The 19,512-nt window shown below is 35.1% G+C and overlaps 1 protein-coding gene across 2 annotated transcripts in view; it reads left to right on the top strand.

Annotated features, from left to right (window-relative positions):
• The window catches only part of KCNH7 (potassium voltage-gated channel subfamily H member 7), a 475,858-nt gene that overhangs the window by 425,004 nt on the left and 31,342 nt on the right, over positions 1-19,512 (top strand). For both annotated transcript variants that reach the window (XM_070507994.1, XM_070507993.1), the window contains exon 10: positions 16,653-16,896. In XM_070507994.1, coding sequence (XP_070364095.1) covers positions 16,653-16,896 — 244 coding nt within the window. The remainder of the gene's footprint in view (positions 1-16,652; positions 16,897-19,512) is intronic.

Here is a 19,512-nt window from a genome sequence, read left to right as displayed (position 1 = left end):
TTCTGTGCTTCAGTTTTTCCATTTATTAATAGTGCTCCTTTTCCTTTTTAAGGACAGTGAAAATTATGTCTCAGATTGTTTTTTAACTTTTTAAAATAACAGTACTATTCAAAGAGGACTCTAGGGTACAATTTCTTATGTTGAAGGGAGTGAGGTGTTCCCAAATGCTTTCTTTGGAGTGTTAGGAGCACAGAGTAGTTTTTTTAATGAATTAATTTATTCTTTATTGCAGTAATATTGGATTATAACATTATATAACTTTCAGGTGTACATAGTAATATATTTCAAATTCTGTGTAGATTACATCATGTTCACCACCCAAAAACTAATTACGATTCATCACCATACATGTGTGTCTAAACACCCTTTTCACCCTCCTCCTTCTCCCCTTCCCCTCTGGTGACCACCAATCCAATCTCTGTTGCTATGTGTTTGTTTGTCATTGTTTTTATCTTCTACTTGTGAGTGAGATTATATGGTACTTGACTTTCTCCCTCTGACTTATTTCACTTAGCATAATATACCCTCAAGTTCCATCCATGTTGTCATGAATGGCTGGATTTCATCATTTCTTATGGCTGAGTAGTATTCCATTGTGTATATATGCCACATCTTCTTTACCCGTTCATCCCTTGATGGGCACCTAGGTTGCTTCCAAGTCTTGGCTATTGTGAATAATGCTGCAATGAATATAGGTGTGCATGTATCTTTATGCATTTGTGTCTTCAAGTTCTTTGGATAAATACCCAGCAGTGGAATAGCTGGATCATATGGTAGATCTATTTTTAATTTTCTGAAGATACTCCATACTGCTTTCCATAGTGGCTGCACCAGTTTGCACTCCCACCAGTAGTATACAAGCATTCCCTTCTCTCCACATCTTCTCTAACACTTGTTGTTTCCTGTCTTGTTAATTATAGACATTCTGACAGGAGTGAGGTGATATCTCATTGTAGTTTTGATTTGCACTTCCCTGATAGCTAATGATGTTGAACACATTTTCATGTGCCTGTTAGCCATCCATATATCTTCTTTGGAGAAATCTCTGTTCAGGTCTTTTGCCCATTTTTTAATTGGGTTCTTGGTTTTTTTGTTGTTGAGACATATGAGTTCTTTGAATATTTTGGATATTAACCCCTTATCTGATATATGGTTTGCAAATATCTTCTCCCAATTTTTAGGTTGTCTTTTCATTTTGTTGATGGTTTCCTTTGCTGTGCAGAAGCTTTTTAGTTTGCTGTAGCCCCAGTTGTTCATTTTTTCTTTTGTTTCCCTTGTCCAATCAGACATGGTACTTGAAAATATGCTGCTAAGACCGATGTCAAAGAGCATACTGTCTATGTTTTCTTCTAGAAGTTTCATGTCTTACATTCAAGCCTTTAATCCATTTTGAGTTGATTTTTGTGCATGGTGTAAGGGAATGGTCTACTTTCATTCTTTTGCATGTGGCTGTCCAGTTTTCCCAGCACCATTTATTGAAGAGACTCTCCTTTCTCCATCATATGCTCTTGGCTCCCTTGTCGAATAGTAGCTGTCCATAAATGTGTGGGTTTATTTCTGGGCTCTCGATTCTGTTCCATTAATCTGTGTGTCTGTTTTTGTGCCAGTACCATGTTGTTTTGGTTACTATGGCTTTGTGGTATATTTTGAAATCAGGGAGTGTGATACCTCCAGCTTTGTTCTTTTTCCTCAGGATTCCTTTGGATATTTGGGGTCATTTGTTGTTCCATATAAATTTTAGGATTCTTTATTCTATTTCTGTGAAAAATGTTGTTTGAACTTTGATAGGGATTGCATTGAATCTATAGATTGCTTTGGGAAGTATAGACATTTTAACTGTGTTAATTCTTCCGATCCAAGAGCACAGAATATCTTTCTATTTCTTTGTGTCTTCTTCAATTTCTTTCAACAATGTTTTATAGTTTTTGATATAAAGAACTTTCCCCTCTTTGGTTAAGTTTATTCCTAGGTATTTTATTCTTTTTGTTGCAATTGGAAATGGGATTGTATTCTTATTTCTCTTTCTGCTACTTCGTTGCTAGTGTATAGAAATACAACCAATTTTTGTATGTCGATTTTGTATCCTGGGACTTGACTGTATTCATTGATTGTTTCTAGAAGTTTTTTAATGGATTCTTTAGGATTTTCTATATATAAAATCATATCATCTGCAAGAGTGACAGTTTCACTTCTTCTTTTCCAATCTGGATCTCTTTTATTTCTTTTTCTTGCCTGATTGCTCTGGCTAGGACTTCCAATATTATGTTAAATAAGAGTGGTGAAAATGAGCATGCTCATCTGGTTCCTGTTCTTAGAGGAATAGTTTTCAGTTTTTCTCCATTGAGAATGATATCAGCTGTGGGCTTGCCATATATGGCCTTTGTTATGTTGAGGTATTTTCCTTCTATACCCATTTTATTTAGAGTTTTTATCATAAATGGGTGCTGTATCTTGTCAAATGCATTCTCTGCATCAGTTGAGATGATCATGTGATTTTTATTATTCATTTTGTTAATGTGGTGTATCATGTTGATAGCTTTGTGGATGTTGAACCATCCCTGCATCCCTGGAATGAAACTTACTTCATCATGGTGTATGATCTTTTTAATGTATTGTTGTATTCGATTTGCTAGTATTTTGTTGAGGATTTTTGCATTGATGTTCATCAGTGGTATTGGCCTGTAATTTTGTTTTTTTGCGTTGTCCTTATCAGGTTTTGGTATCAGGATAATTTTGGCTTTGTAGAATGAGTTAGGCAGCCTCCCCTCTTCTTCCATTTTTTGGAACCATTTGAGAAGGATACCCCTCTTTGAATGTTTGATAGAATTCACCAGGGAAGTCAACTGGTCCTGAATTTTTATTCTTGGGGAGGTTTTTGATTGCTGTTTCAATCTCCTTATTGGTAATCAGTCTATTCAACTTCTCTACTTCTTCTTGGCCCAGTTTTGGAAGGTTGTGTGTTTCTAAGAATTTATCCATTTCTTCTAGATTATCCAATTTGTTGGTGTGCAGCATTTCATAGTATTCTCTTATAATCTTTTATGTTTCTGAGGTGTCCATTGTAATTTCTCCTCTCCATTTCTGATTTTATTTATTTGAGCCTTCTCTCTTTTTTCCTTAGTAAGTCTAGTTAAAGGCTTGTCAATTTTGTTTATCTTTTCAAAGGACCAGCTCTTGATTTCATTAAATTTTTCTACTGTTTTTTAAGTCTCTATTTCTTTTATTTCTGCTCTGATTTTTATCATTTCCTTCCTTCTGCTGATTTTGGGCTTTGTTTCTTCTTCTTTTCCCAGTTCCTTTAGATGTGCTGTTAGATTGTTTATTTGGGATTTTTCTTGTTTGTTGAGGAAGGCCTGAATTGCTATAAACTTCTCTCTTAGAACCGCTTTTGCTGTATCCCATAGATCTCCTTTGCTTTCTTCATTGACCCAATTGTTGTTCAGCATTTGTTTAATCTCCACATTTTTGTGACTTTCTGATTTTCTTTCTATAGTTGATTTGTAGTTTCATACCTTTGTGGTCAGAAAAGATGCATGGCATTATTTTGATCTTCTTAAATTTATTGAGACTTGTTTTGTGGCCTAATATGTGATCAATCCTGGAGAATGTTCCATGTGCATTTGAAAAGAATGTGTATTCTGCAGTTTTGTAATGGAATGTTCTATATGTATCTACTAGGTCCTTCTGATTGAATATGTCATTTAAGGCCATGGTTTCCTTATTGATCTTCGGTTTGCATGATCTATCCACTGGTGTAAGTGGAGTGTTAATATCCCCTACTATTATTGTGTTACTGTCTATTTCTCCTTTTATGTCTGTTAATAATTGCTTTATATATTTAGGTGCTCTTATGTTGGGTGCATAGAAATTTACAAGTGTTATATCCTCTTGTTGGATTGTTCCCTTTATCATTATGTAATGCCCTTCTTGGTCTCTTGTTACAGTTTTTGTTTTAAAGTCTATTTTGTCTCATAGAAGTATTGCTACCCCCGCTTTCTTTTCTTTTCTATTTGCATGGAGTATCTTTTTCCATCCTTTCACTTTCAGTTTGTGAGTATCTTTAGGACTGAAGTGTGTCTCTTGTGTGCAGCATATATATGGGTCTTGGTTTTTTATCTAATCCACCACCCTATGCCTTTTGATTGGAGTATTTAGTCCATCTACATTTAAAGTAGCTATTGATAAATATGTATTTATTGCCATTTTGTTACTTTTATTTTTCTGAGTGTTTTAGTAGTTCTTCTCTGTTCCTTTCTTTTTCTCTTGCTCTCTTCCCTTGTGCCTTTTGACTTTCTTTATTAATATGTTTCATTTCTTTCCTCTTACTTATTTGTTTAGTTATTATAAGTTTCTGGTTTGTGACTACCATGATGTTCCTATATAATATTTTACATATATAGCAATCTATATTGAGTTGATAGTCTCTTTAGCTTGACCTATTTCTAAAAGCTCTACTTTTTTACTCCCCTCACAGAGTAATTTAAATTCAATTCAGTTTAAAAATACTTAATGTTCAACACAGATTTCACCAATAATAAATAAGAGAGAGACATCAAGGTTCAGTTTTAATTTTTTTTTGGAAATATAACTTTAAGTCCCTCTTAATTAAAATTATTAAGGAATTCAACTTTTACCAAACTTACTGGAATCAAACCATCCACAATTTCTCCCAAAATAAAAACTCAGTAATTTCTTTAGTGGAAGAATTGTCTGAGACATTCCCAGTGGCATGGAAACTTATATTAAAAATGGATATGTAAATGTTCCAGATTTTTTTTGTCAGTTTTTTAATCACTTTTTTAAGGCTGAAAATAAGCGCAAGTAGTTCATCTAGCCCAATTGATCATATAGCTTTAAGGCAGTAGTAATCAGGAAAATTACATATATGTTAATTGTTTTTCTTGGTTTTGACGTATTACTATCCATGGGGATGAGTACGAATGAAAAAAACATATAATCATTGCCTCTTTCATGCCAGATACTCCTAAAGAACCTTTTTTAGTTTGTGTCTTGGCTCCTATTAGTTAGGTGGGCCCCCCACAACCCCCAGCAAAACTCTCCACTCAATTTAGGTACTGTCGGATAAGAATCTCCATTATTTGGGGTCCAGCATCTCAGATGGTGCATTTAACACTCTGAAGTTGTACTAAATTATTTACTTATATGCTGTAGTTCATTTTCCCCATTCTATTGGTAATCTCCTTATATCAGAATGCTCTACAACACACACAGAACTGAAGCATATCAGTAGTTAGAAACACCTCCTGTAGTGGGAAGATAAGCCAAAGACTCACTCCACACAGCTATAATTATTATGTTTGAAACATAGAGGTCCATTTCTAGCCATCATCTAGTTCTGACTGTGGATCACCATGTGTGGATGCTGGAAAAATGGAGCCTTAAGAACATTGTCTAAGATGGAAGCATTGGTCCAGAGTCTTACTCTAATTCTATTGCTTTATCTGTGAGCTGGGCTTAATACCTAACCATAGGTAACACCAGCACTGAGGTCAGAGCATTATAATAAAGCAAGGGTAATTAAGATTGTTAATCAAGGGGCAGGCCCTGTTGCTGAGTGGTTAAGTTCCTGCTCTCTGTTTCCTGGCCCAGTGTTCACTGGTTTGAATCCTGGGGGCAGAACTACACACTGCTCATTAAGCCATGCTGTGGCAGCATCCCATATAGAAGAGTTAGAATGACTTGCAACTAGGATATATGACTATGTGCTTGGACTTTGGGGAGGGAAAAAAAAAGAGAAAGATTGGCAACAGATGTTAGCTCAGGGCCAATCTTCATCACAAAAGAAAAAGATGATTACTCAAGATGTTTCTTCTATAAATTACCTATTCATAGTGTTTTTGTGTAGTATTTGGTTACCTTTTTATTATTATTCTATAAGAACTCTTTGTAAATTATAGATATTAATGCTTTATCCGTCATCTGCATTGCAATTTCTTCCTAATCTCTTTTCAATATGTTGGTTTGTTTAAGATATCTTTTGCATTTAGAAGTCTTTTTTGTTTTTTAATATGGTCCAATTGGTCAACTTTTTAACATAGTTCAGAGATCTTGTCCTGTTTTTCAAAGGTTCCACTAAATCTGTGAATTATACAAGAAGTTCCTAGATTTTGTTCTAAGTTTTGTTACATGATTAGGAAGAAAATTTTGTAATCTGTTTGAAATGTAGTTTTATAAATTGTTTCCTTCACATGAGTAGAAGGTAGTACAGATAATTTAAATAATGCCAATATTTTTCTATTGATTTAACATATTTATACATTAATTTATCAGATATAATTGAGATACATATCTTTACTCTCAAATTGGCTCTGTTTGTCCATTCCTATGGCAATATAATGATTTGTACATGCTTTAATATCTAACATAGTAGGTCAATCCTTTCTAAGTTTGTTTTCCTTATTTTCCTTGGCTACTTCAGAGTATTTATTCTTCCATATAAAATATATGGCCATTTTTTATTCAATTACAACAAACTCCACGTTGGGCTTATGAAATAACCCAAAGATCAGATTGTCAAATATGGCTTACAAGAGTCAGAAATTGTAACCAATATCAAGATTTACTAATAATTTCAAGAATATATGTAATCATAAGGCATAAGGAAAGCATAGAGATACTGCCTTGCCATATTGGTATGTGTTCTTGCTCAGAAATAACACAGGACAGCCCTAAACAGTGTATGTGATAACATAACATTTAAGCAGAATGAGACACTTTTGGTCATTAAACATTCACATTTTATAATCCAAAAGTTATATAACTTACATGACATTTTCCAGAAAGCCATGTCCTATAAATCTATTTATAAAAAGTTTGTTTACCATAAGCAATTTCGACTAGATACATACCGCTAAAAACACTCCATAGCTAGGAACTACTCCACACCTTAAGTGTGTTTGCCAGGAGCAGGTCATTAAGGTTGGTCATTAGCTGGTCACTTTTCTTTCTAAGTGTTGCTTAGGAAAGATAGAGAATGCATGGTAAGCCTGCTGCTAACCCTTTTCTTCCTATGAATTTTATATTAATTTTTATACAATTTTAGAATTTCAATATTAATTTCTCATCCTTGCTGCACATTAAATCATCTGAAATAAGTTAAATAAATTTCAGTGCATCAGATCCACCTTACAAGGATTAAATCAGAATTACTTACAGTGAATTTTGATCATCAGTATTTTTATATGTCTATTCTAATATGTAGCCAGGATTGAGAACCGCTTGTTTAGATCTTAAAAAGTAAAATCTACTTCAATAAGATTTTATAATTTTCGTCTTAGAAATTCTTACCTTTGTTATTAAATGTATTCTTAAATTTTTATATAGCTTAGTTAGTTGAACAAATGAAATATATTACACGTTTTCATTTTTACCTGATTATAGATAATATGGAATGAAACTATTTATCTTCTTTATAGACACCTTAACTCTGACTCTTTCTGATAGGACTTTTTCTGTAGTTTGGTTTGGTGTATCCCTTGAGGATATACTCTTGGATATTCTAGGTATTCAATCATATCAGAAACAAAAAGACACATTTATTCTCTTTTTTTAGTACTATTTGTTAGTCTTTTTTAGTTCACAAGATTCTCTGAAACAATTTTGAATAGTACTAGCTGATTTTAATGAAAATAGCTTCACCATTAGGACTAATATTTTTTAAATATCCTTGCATTCCTAAAATAAATCCTACTTGATCATAGTTTTGATACTTTGTTGATTTTATTGGCTAGTAAATTATTTAGAATTCTGCCACTATTCTATAATGATGTGGGTCTACAGTTATATGCCCTTTAAATGTTAGAAAGAAATCATCTGTAAAACCATGTGGTTCTAGGAGCCAGCCCAGTGGCATAGTGGTTTGTTTCACACACTCTGCTTCAGTGGCCCAGGGTTCTCAGGTTAGGATCCAGGCAGGGACATACATACCACTCATCAAGCTATGCTGTGGTAGTGTCCAATATACAAAACAGAGGAAGATTGACATAGATATTAGCTCAGGGCCAATCTTCCTCACCAAAAACAAAACAAAACAAAACAAAAACCGTGTGATCCTAGTGGTTTTAATAGCAGATCTTTAATCACCAGTCCAGCTCTACTATAGTAATTACTTATTCTGTTTCTTCCTTGGTCAATGTTGGTAATTTATATTTTGTGAAGAATTCATCCATTTCATCTAGGCTTTCAAAGTTGTTATAAAATTACATATAGGATTCTCTTTTACCTCATTTAGTCTTTATCAGCAGGTCCATCTGCTTTCTCGTTCTTAAACTTGTATATTTTTTTGTCTCTTATTTCCTTTAGCAGGCCTTTGAAAGGTCCTTTATATATTTCATTGGATCTTTTTTCAAGGCACTGGCCTTTAGATTAATTTATTCTTGCTACTATTCTTTTCATTTTCGGCATTTCCTTTCATTAATTCTCTCTTTTTGATTTCTTTGGATTGTCCTATTGTTCTTAACATTTGTATTAAGGTCTTTTATTGTTTGAGTCTTTCTTCTGTAATAAGGAAGGCATTAAGACTCTACATTTTCCTTTCAACGCAAGTTTCTCTGTAGTTCTGTGGGGTTTGGTATGAAATGTTCTCCTTTTATTGCTTTCTAAATTATTTCTTCTTTGATCCAAAGGTTGTCATAGAGTGTGGGTCTTAATTTCTGTATACTTCTTATTTTCTGGTCACTTTCTAATAATTTTTTATTTTTTGAATTATAATCAGATCTAATGGACTGTATAACATTTCTATTTCTATAAATGTTTAAGCATCCACACCTAATGCAAAAGCAATCTGTGGTTGCACTTTTTTAAATGACTCACCTTTATAAAGGTTTTCCAGAACATTTAGCTTTATTTTCATGGCAATGGTGGGGCCCTGCTCTCTTTCTTTACACATATTTTATTCTTTTATATGCAACATAATTGAATTATATAATTCCACTAACAAGTACAGCTGGTACAAATAGGTTTCAGAACATACACAACTGGTGTGTAACTCAACAGGTAGAAGTAGAAATGTGCGGGGATACAACAGTGTCTGGAATATTCAGAGTGTTGGAATAACAAGAATCAATACATATTACAGAGGGGAATCTGATAGGTTGAGAAAGAGAACTTCAACTATTTTGAGAGCTTCTGCTATTTTGCAAAAGGTTATGTAATTGCTGATACACCCATTGCTTTCTCTAGAAAACAACTGAATTGTTGTCTAGCAATAATCTTTCTGAGGAACATATACCCTAACTGGTACAAAATGAAAATGACATTTATGCTACATCTCCATTCTTTGTTACTTATTGATAAAATCCAATAAATAACAATTGGGAAACATTTTGTATCTCACCATCTAAAATGCTATACATGAGAACTGTTTCTGAAACAAAACTAAATTCAAGTTCAAGATGATATATCAAGTGCAAGGTGGTACTTAAATCATTCTTTTCAACATCTGGTAGATTGCATGTTCCTTTTCCTTACTTTATGAGCAAGCTCGGGCCATCTACAATCAATCCACTTGGGAAGAAAAATTTGCAAAGTAACCAATAGAGTTCACTATAGTTGTATTCTGTTTATGTCTTCCCTCACTCTCTCTCTCTCAAGTAATAGGGATGTTGAGGGAAGGGTCCTGAAATTGCTTCTCAGGATGCAGATCCCTCCTGTTACCTTTAGAAATGCTAGTGTGTTCCAAGGTTTCCCCTTGAGACCTCATTTCAGAAACTCTAACTCACCTTCTTAAGTTAGGCTTTTGCTCAATTAGCAGAAGGACTCCAGAGTCAGGGTAACAAAGACGTGTATGTGAAAGCAGTAAATCCCCTGTGCCTACACATCATCTCCCACACTCCGACTCACCCTTGGCTCTGACTTAGTTTGGTTCAGGTTAACGTTGAAGTGTTCTTCTGAAAGCAAAGGAGCCCCTCACAGTTATGCTGTTAACCAGGGTCAGGAGCTGCCGGAGAGGGAAGGAGACGATGCAGGAGAGAGGACTATTTCATTTTCAAGGAACCTTTACTTGTACCAAAACTGGTTCAGGATTTATGATGTTGTTTGCCATGTCTATGTGTGGCAAGTTTTTGTTCTGCTCATATATTTTTCTTAAATAGTGTAACCATATGATAAATGTTGAAAAGTTACATGCAGAAAATTAATTTTCCCAAGACTTATAAAACCCCTAGTCATGGATTCTACAATACTCTGTTTTGCCAACAATCTGGCCAGATATTACAGCCTTATGCAATAAAACAATTTCTTATTCTCATCAGCCACATGAAGGTAAAATAAAATAGATGACAAAGTAATTTAAGATTCAGACTATGGCTATATATATTTGTATGTTTAAAACTATTAAAAGAAACCAGCCGTCATGATCAGTGATTTAACAAGAAGTATTAAATGTATAATCACCAAGAAAACATGAAAAATATGTTTCCTATTCCTTAATGATAAATCATAACCATTGAAATAATATGATCTGAAATGACCTCAAGTTATAGAATCCACTAACGAAGGACATTAGCTTCTAGAGACAACAAATAGCAAGGTTCAGTATTTAAGATATCAAACGTAAGATACCAAATGCTGAATGCCCACATGGCAATGATTCTATCAGAATCAGAAAATGCTATAAAATATTCAGACTGTACTCTAGGGCAGAGACTTAAGATTTAATATATTACTTGCATAATCTATTTGATAATCATGCTTGAGTTTTAGTGTTTCATAGGGAGTGTTAATTTGTGTTTTGATTAATTCTAATTTGTCAAGATTTAAGTGTATTTAATGGCCCAGAGAATATCCCCAGAAAATTTCTTAATGTCAGTTATCACAGTTACCAAAGTTGTTCATATGATTAATTTACTATTTAGGAGAACCATTTGCCGCCCTCAGACTGTCTTTCTCAATGTGCCTTTCTCAGCCTGCCTCTAGGAATGTCTCCCTCTGCAGCTACACTGCATGAAACAAATCAGAAACCATACATTACAACATAGATCAGCTTTCCAGTACTATCTGGATAGGGGGTACCTAGTAGAGAATACATTTTGATTCTTTTCTAAAGCAAACACAAGGGTTTAAAACACTATGGAAGGAGTCTGGAGAGAGTCTTGGTAAAAACTCAGTTGTTGATGTTCTCCCAACAGAACCTGGAAAGTGTACCTACATAAGAGAGTGTTTTTCAATCCAGGCTAAGAAACAGCAAAATTGAATCCCGTGTCTTAAATTTGAAGAAGGAATAATAGAGTTTATTGTCAATATATTGTGAATATTTAACCTCATTTGGAAATCCTTATCTATCAGCAGCCAGGTAAAAGTTGAATAAGGAAATAACTTTCTCTCCTACAACCCTTGCCTTTCTTTAATCACTCAGAGATGGGGCCAGGAACATGGAGACCATCTCACAGGAACAAAGGAAGCCTTAAATTGCTGGTCGGAGAAGGGAATCATGGGTTTGGGACTGTAAGCCAACTGTCTTACTCACAAGACATATAGGTATTGTGAAAGGATAAAATTATACAGAAATTTGACCATAAAAAAACTATTCCCAGAGTAAAATTCAATATAAAGCTGGCCTTACCTTGAAGGATGACATAATAGTGTCACATCAAAACAGAGAAAAATCTTCGTTAGTTAAGATATTCCTCCATTCAGACTCCACTGACGGAAGCCCAGGACACATTTCTCTAATTGTAATCTATCATTCACCTGGGCCAAACTTCTTTTTCATTTATGTCCCAATATATAAAATAGATGGTATAACTGTTTTATTAGCATAAGTATATAGGTTTAAATTTAAGGATTTACTTATTAAAAAGTTAATGAGACTAACGTCATTTTGATGAGCACACGTACATCAAATCACAAGTTGCAGGCCTACACTAACTCAGGTTCCATTCATTTCCAAAATTTATATTGATTGCTCAGTATAGAGAAAATCTGAATTCACATACTACCTAATTGCAAATATTAACAATATTGTAATATTTATTCCATTATGTGTGTGTAAGTTTGTATATTTGAGGGAAGTTTAACATAAAGTTGAATACTTCTGAATTAATGTCTGATCATGTTTGACAGATGCTTGTCATGGAATAGTTATTTCCATTTTTGTTCTCTCTTTGTGTGATTTCTTCGAAGAGTTTTACTTTGATTTAATAATGCTATCTTGTTTTGTAGTTGTTGGATTGATCTTGTTTGAATGTCCTTAAACTTTGGGTCCTCTAGCACTAAGCTATGGGGTTGATTTCTTTTAACATTCACAGAAAGCACTTCAGGCTCACTTAAAAGAACAAATGTCTCATTTGTCTGACATAATTTGACAGTCCCAGAGAGTTTTATCTACATAAATTCAAGTAAAAAGAAGTTAATACTACATTTATAAAATATTCAAGTGGTCTTACACCGTAATGAAGACACGGGATTTTTACCAGCCCTGAAAAACTTTTCTGGAACTTCAGGAAGTTTTAAAACTCTGTCCCATAACAGTCAATATTAGAAAAGTGAAATTAGAGCTATTTACTCACCTTAAATTAATTATTACCTTGAGGGTTCATTTGAACAACCATTAGTCTTATAAACGTACATTGTAAATGTCCAATCTGGCATGGAAAGCAAAGTGTAGGATGTTCTGTTTAAACTATTTAAAAAGTTTTTTTAATCTGGGCATTTAGAAAGGTTTTAGGGCCAGGTATTTTTTCAGAGCATGTTTATTCGTTGTTATGCTCCCATGCATAGCATAGCGCCTGATATATAGTAGATACTAAATAAAGATTTGCTAAAAGAATGACATTTTCCAAGCTACAGGCCATGAAACTGATTCTGGGTGATGCTCATTGGTCTTTGAAATCAGACTAACTCAATAAAACAATGGCTCCAGATGCACAATGAAAGGTGCTGTGTACCCTCAGAGCTTCAGAACTTGACAGACAAGAAGGTTGTGTAGAGTGCAGTGGAAATGATTATAACAATCATTAAACCAGCTTGTGTACTTGACATAGCTACTATTTGTAGCCAGGTCTGCTTGGTCCAGTAAAAAGCCAATATTTGAGTGCTAAATGAGGAAGCTCCCAGTCAGGTAGTTTACCAGAGGAACCAAACCTGATAAAAAAAAAAAAAAGTGCCATGAGCACGAAGCAAGAATGGCAAACCAGCTGGGACCATTTGAAAGTGATGCCTTGGATACGTATCTACTTAAACCTACCCCTTTCTTCCCACTCTTTTCAATATTCTTCTACCTCTATTCCACTACAGCTCCTTCTCATTTAACTCCCCTCTTAAAGTCCCTTTACTTAGGCATAACCCAGATTCCAAAGATGCTAACTTATTTAGGACATCCAAACCTCTGGGCTAGTAAGAGATTCAATTACTGAATATTAACTTCTATTGAGTTTTACTTAGTCATCTATGTAACTGACTTAAGAAAATTAAGAAAGTCAATTAAGGACTAGCATCACAGGAGAATTCCTTAATCTAAACAAGTTCTTCATGCCAAGGTCTGTATATCTTCCTCATGTACAAACAAAAGCCTCTTCATGGAACTCTATGGTACCTCCAACTTGAGGTCATTCTTTCTAGTCATTGTCACTTCTATAACAGGATGAATGTCAGGAGGTGATAACACTTAACAAGAACACTTGAGAAGAGAAAGATGTTGAAAAACTTTCCCAAATGTCCTTTAAGGTTTTGTGAGTGGTTCTAATAATACTGGAATTCCAAGAACATATTTGTAAATTGATTTAGTAACTGCCTACTTTCCCAAAGATTTTAAGATAACTCACAGTGAAAATCGAAGTGCAAGTAAGCCAAAACATTTAACACAAGTCAGAAACAGGAAATAAAAGTTAGAGAGAAAAGAGGGAAAAAAAATTTTTAAACTCTTTTGAGGCAATAGAACACAAAACTTAGCGGTGAATTTCCTATTCACCAAAGAGACCAAAGAGAAAAACGCAATGGGTATTTGTATCTCTCAATTTCTAGTTAAAGAGGACTTGATAGTTTTTCAGGAACAATAAATATGTATGACAAAAAAAAAACAGAAAAAGTCAGAAGTAAACTATCTATTGAAATCTACAATGCATGGGATGATTTACATACATTATCACAATTAATTGTGGGAAGACCCTGTGAGGTAGATCTTATTTTTACAATAGAAGAAACTGAATCTCAAGAAAAGTTCATTGCCTTAACCAAAGTCACAACAAGTAAGTGATGGAACTGGGACTTCAGCTCATGCCTGTCCGATTCCATAGTTCTTATAACACACTCAGAGAAATGAATAGCCCCTGCCTCTATCTCATTTGCATCTTCCAACTTAAAGCACGCATACACATCCATGTGCACACACACACACACAAATGCACAATTTTTCCTTCTATAACCCAGGTATACTCAGAAAGTATAACTGATAAACTTAGGGAAATACCAGAAATAACAGCTACAAGCTCAATATTCTCATTCAAACTACCATAATGGTAGCAATATCTCCTCAATTTACGTAAATATAAACTGCCTTTTTGTACCTTATTACAGCCAAATCTTAAGAGAAAAATAGGTATATCTAATTTGTTGCTTGGTGTAATGCTCTTCACCTTTTTATCTGTACCAGGACATCTGAGAGTTATGCTGAGACTGCAACAGTGGGCTTCAGGGAGAAAAAGTAAACCATATGCAAAGAGGCCAGTAAACTGGGTTTTTTTCCTACTATAGCACCCCCACGTAAACTGGTCCCATTTCAGAAAACTGTCCAAACCTAGCTTACCTCCAGTCTAGCATCACCCGCCAAAGATTCCAAGGAGGTAGTTTAGACAAGTAGAAGGGACCGGCAACCTAGTGGGTTGGTTCCATGAGAGGAGCAGGGTTGTTGAGGATCCCAACAAAGAGTGGGAAAAGAGCCTCCAGCCCCCAAAGGCAAAATTGTGCAAAGACTAGGCAAGCTACCAATTTGGAGAGGGCTTTTTAGTCCAAGTAGGAAATCTGGCAGGAGTCCGGTCATGTAGACGAAGTGTGTGAGTTACCGTCAAGGGAAGAGGTTTCAGATGAGTGCCCAGGAACTCAAACAGAGGAAGGCTCATTTCTTTGAGGTCTGAGCCAGGTAGCACAGAAACTTCAGGATAAAAGTCTGAGTTCCTACAGCTGTGTAGAGTTGGGTGAGCAGTGTCTGACAAATGGCACACTGTTTATTGGTAACCTAGGACAAATTTCAACATTGTAAATGCTCTTCTCCGGCAAAGAAACACAGGTGGATAAAGTGACTTGCACAAGTGTCAGTCTGTGGCAAATTCATGACCAGAACTCATATTCTGTGAGTTTTCTTCTAAAACACCCTTGACCCGTTTCTGTGGGTGACTGTGCAATGAAGGAAATAAGATCAGAATTACGTATTTCAGTTCTCTCTTTGATCCTTCTGTATTATATCACAGTCAGTCTGACCAATTGCATCACACAGTGATCCTACAGAAACAGGATTCCTGTGGCTGCTTTAATACTTAAAATAGTAATAAATTGCAAGTTAATTCAAATATGATCTAACTTGAAGTTCTCTACCAACCACATACGTTTGGATTATCTACAAAAATAATTCATGATTACTTTTAGCTATATTAGACAGCAATAACAAGGTTGACCCAAAAAGGTAGGGAATCCTAAAATTACATTATTAGGCACTCTATAATGCCTCTTCCCTCAACCCCACAGCATATTTAAATGGATCTATTTTTACTGACACAGGAAAATCAACATGAGAATTAAAATCTATATATGACACCCAAAATAGCTAAGACACGTACAGAGAAGCAAGAATTGAGTGTCTGATCCACTGTATACTGGGACTTTTATAAAATAACGTAATATTTTATTCAGTATAAATTGAGTAGCACTTGTCAGAAACTATTGTTTAATCTTTTTGCAAGTTTAAAATTAGTCACTGAATAAGTTGTCAAAACAATAGCGTTGGTAGAAGAATTATGTATGCATTGTAACTTCTGGCACCATTTCCATTTCTGAAAACTGAGCTACACTTTTAAAGTATGTTTGCTGTTTTCCTTCCCTTTCTCTATTTTCAGTACTTATAAAAATATTTAGTATTAATAATGTGCATATTAAACACAGGTATTCCAAGTAGCATTAACTAAGAGCACTCTCTGGTATATGACATTTACAAATACCATAGCTCTTTCAGGATCATTATTTTTACACAATTATAACTAAGATATAAACCAGAGATAGCAATCCAAACTGACTTGAGATTCCTTAAAAAGGTTGTCTTTCTAGTTGTACTGCCTTTCATTAGTTATGTCTTATTAATTGTCACATTGCATTATATCTGTGCACAGTAGGATGCTACATAACATAATGCAGGGAATGAGAAGCAGTGCGAGACATTGTAGGCATTACATTTTAATGAAACAGCATTTGTGTTGAGTCTGAATGCCTGCAGTTAATTCAGAGAAAAGTATTTGAGTTAAAATTCTGACATGTTTAAGAAACCAAGTATTCATTGAGGTAGGCGAGGTAGAAGCATTGTAAGAACTCCTGTGTGACAATTACTACACCTGCGGTTCTGTGAGCAAGAAATAGACTTTATTTCCGGTGGAGGTACCCTGTGCCCTGCTAGTATGAAACTCTTTACGTTTTTTCTTCAGGTCCTAAAGGGTTTCCCAGAATGTTTACAAGCTGATATTTGTCTACATCTCAACCAGACTTTGCTGCAAAACTGCAAAGCTTTTCGGGGGGCAAGTAAAGGTTGCCTTCGAGCTTTGGCAATGAAGTTCAAGACCACCCACGCACCTCCAGGAGACACCCTGGTTCACTGTGGGGATGTCCTCACTGCACTTTATTTCTTATCCAGAGGCTCCATCGAAATCCTCAAAGACGACATTGTGGTAGCTATTCTGGGTGAGTGTTTTAGAATTGGATGGTGACATATTCAGTTACTAGCTGGTACAATGCATAGTTTAAAATGATAGAAAAAAGGACTGACATATTTATTTATGGGTGCTATTTAATGCTGATAGGTAATTTTAACGCTTTATTTAAAATTCAATTCAAATCAAATTAACCTTGTAGAAAATATGTTTTCATAACTGTCTCACTTTTTCTCTGATGTGTAAATGCTTCCATGCCTCTCTTCAGTTCTTGGCTGCTACTTAAGCCTTTGAGACCAAATATATGAAAATAGTCAGCATTTTCTATTTCATGATAGAGTATCTTGGATTCATGCTTGATCCCTTAACACCTTAAATAAAATGTACACGTTGTAAGCTTACTTGCTAGCATGTGCCAGTGCCCTATCATGAACTGGGTTTATGTTTGATGAACTTCATCTATATGCCTGCCCTTTTTCTGTGTCCCATCAAACAGAATTATATGTCCTACCTAGGTAATATAGAGCTATGAACTTAACATCCAGGGATAAAGCCTATGAGGGGATTAAAATTAATAGTAAATTAAACTTCTTTGGGTGCAAAAAAAGTCCATCTGTCCAAGCTATCTTGTTAAAAATAAATTTAGTTGGGCCACCCAGTGGTGTAGCAGTTAAGTTCGCAGGCGCCATTTCAGCAGCCAGGGGTTCACTGGTTCAGATCACAGGTGCAGACATACGCACCGCTTGTCAAGCCATGCTGTGGCAGGCGTCCCACATATAAAGTAGAGGAAAATGGGAACGGATGTTAGCTCAGGGCCAGGCTTCCTCAGTGAAAAGAGGAGGATTGGCAGATGTTAGCTCAGGGCTAATCTTCCTCAAAATAAAAATAAATAAATTTAGTCAGTGTGAATTTGTAGGATTTCTTGGGGATATTAGGACAGTGGGGAGCAACAAGGGAGCAGAGAGACACGAGATCAGTTCTTCTCCTTTCCTACCACCTAGCCAGTAGGTTTAAGCCTCTGGCTCCTCATGGGAACACCCAGCCCCAATGTGTGTGAACATTGGCACTTCTTTTTTTTTCCTGTAGATTAAATCCAGGTCCATTTAAACAATGAGCATGTAATTCAATGCTTTCCTTTCACTCAACTCTTGATGTTAACATTCAAAAGGACAAGGACGTTGTCTGTTTTCTTGGCTGCTGTGTAGAGCCAGAGTATGGCATAGCACAGGACTCTACATGAATGAAGATGTTTGAATGATTCCTGTATATTTTGATGATTTTATTATAATCACAGTTTTAAAAAAATTTCTAAAATTGATACTATGCACAATTTGGTTTACAATCCAATGAGCAGGCAGAGAATTGAAACATACTCTAAATCACTTAGCGACTACACAATAAAGTCGGATTTTCACCAGATTTGGCTTGACAGTTTGCTCTGGTATGTTGCCAGGGAAGGAGCATGCTTCCTTGCATTCCCGATCTTCAAATCAGCCAGTCCTAGCTTCTACAGGAAGGTAATAAGCCTTCTTGCTTTATGAAATAGTAATTTTAGAGTGTAGTTAAGCTGTACACGCTGACTGGTTTACTCTTTGCTCATTTACAGTCATGCAAGCTAATTGAAATACAAAGTCCATGCTGAATTTAGTTCAGAGCTTTTCTTTGATAATATCTGTATGGAAGTATCAAAACGGTAAAGAATTATAAGAGATTCTCCTTTTCTGTTCTCATTTCCTTGTAAATCTGCACCTAAAATCCTCACAGATTATGATTATTCAATTTCTGAAAACTAAGTATTTATTTAAACCAAAGTAAATGCATTCTCCCCAATATCAGTTTTTCTTGGAAAGATATGGCATCTGATTTCTCTGCATTATTCACATTTAAAATAAGAACATTACAGCTTTTTTTTTTTTTTGACTAGTTAGAACTTTATTCTTGAAAAGTCTTTGATAGTTTCCATAGTCGGGTGCAAATGAACTTGTCACCAAAAACTAAATTAACAGATCCAGAGGGTTTTTTCTAAATCTGAAAAAACGCTTCAGGATATATGTAAGAAAGTACCATTTTATACTACCATTGACAATTTTTAAAAATTACATAATCAATAATCTATCAGTAGTTATTAAGCATATATTCCAAACATACTATTTTTAAGACTCTTGACATTCAGAGACAGAAAAATCTAACTGGTCATGACATGCAGGGAAAATATTGGGAGGATATTAAATACATCAGATGTGTAAAGATTTTGACTGGAGTCAGAATGCATGGCATTTAATCATGGCTACACTTTGCCTCCTTTCACTTCACTCAACTAAGAAGGTGACCTTGACCTAATCAGTTTACCATTTTAATCCTCTTTCCATATTCATAAAATTTGGATAATAATTAGTAATTTCTCCATGAGATTACTTTAGGGATTAAATGAGTTAATGCACCTAAGCATTTGACCCAGTGCCTGGCACCTGCTTTGTCCTCAATAAGCATTTGTTATTGTTGCTGTCATGATCATCCTCATTGTTGAACAAGGCCTGGAAAAGCAGGTGGCCTGTGGCTAGGCAGAGGGCATGAGAAGGGCCCATCAGAGGGGAGACACTGAAATAACCCCAGATTTGGCAAAAAAGCAAGAAGGACACATTTTTAT

This window comes from Equus asinus, chromosome 4 (genome assembly GCF_041296235.1).
Source record: "Equus asinus isolate D_3611 breed Donkey chromosome 4, EquAss-T2T_v2, whole genome shotgun sequence".
NCBI classification, from domain to species: domain Eukaryota; kingdom Metazoa; phylum Chordata; class Mammalia; order Perissodactyla; family Equidae; genus Equus; species Equus asinus.
This window is presented reverse-complemented; position numbering and strand designations above follow the sequence as displayed.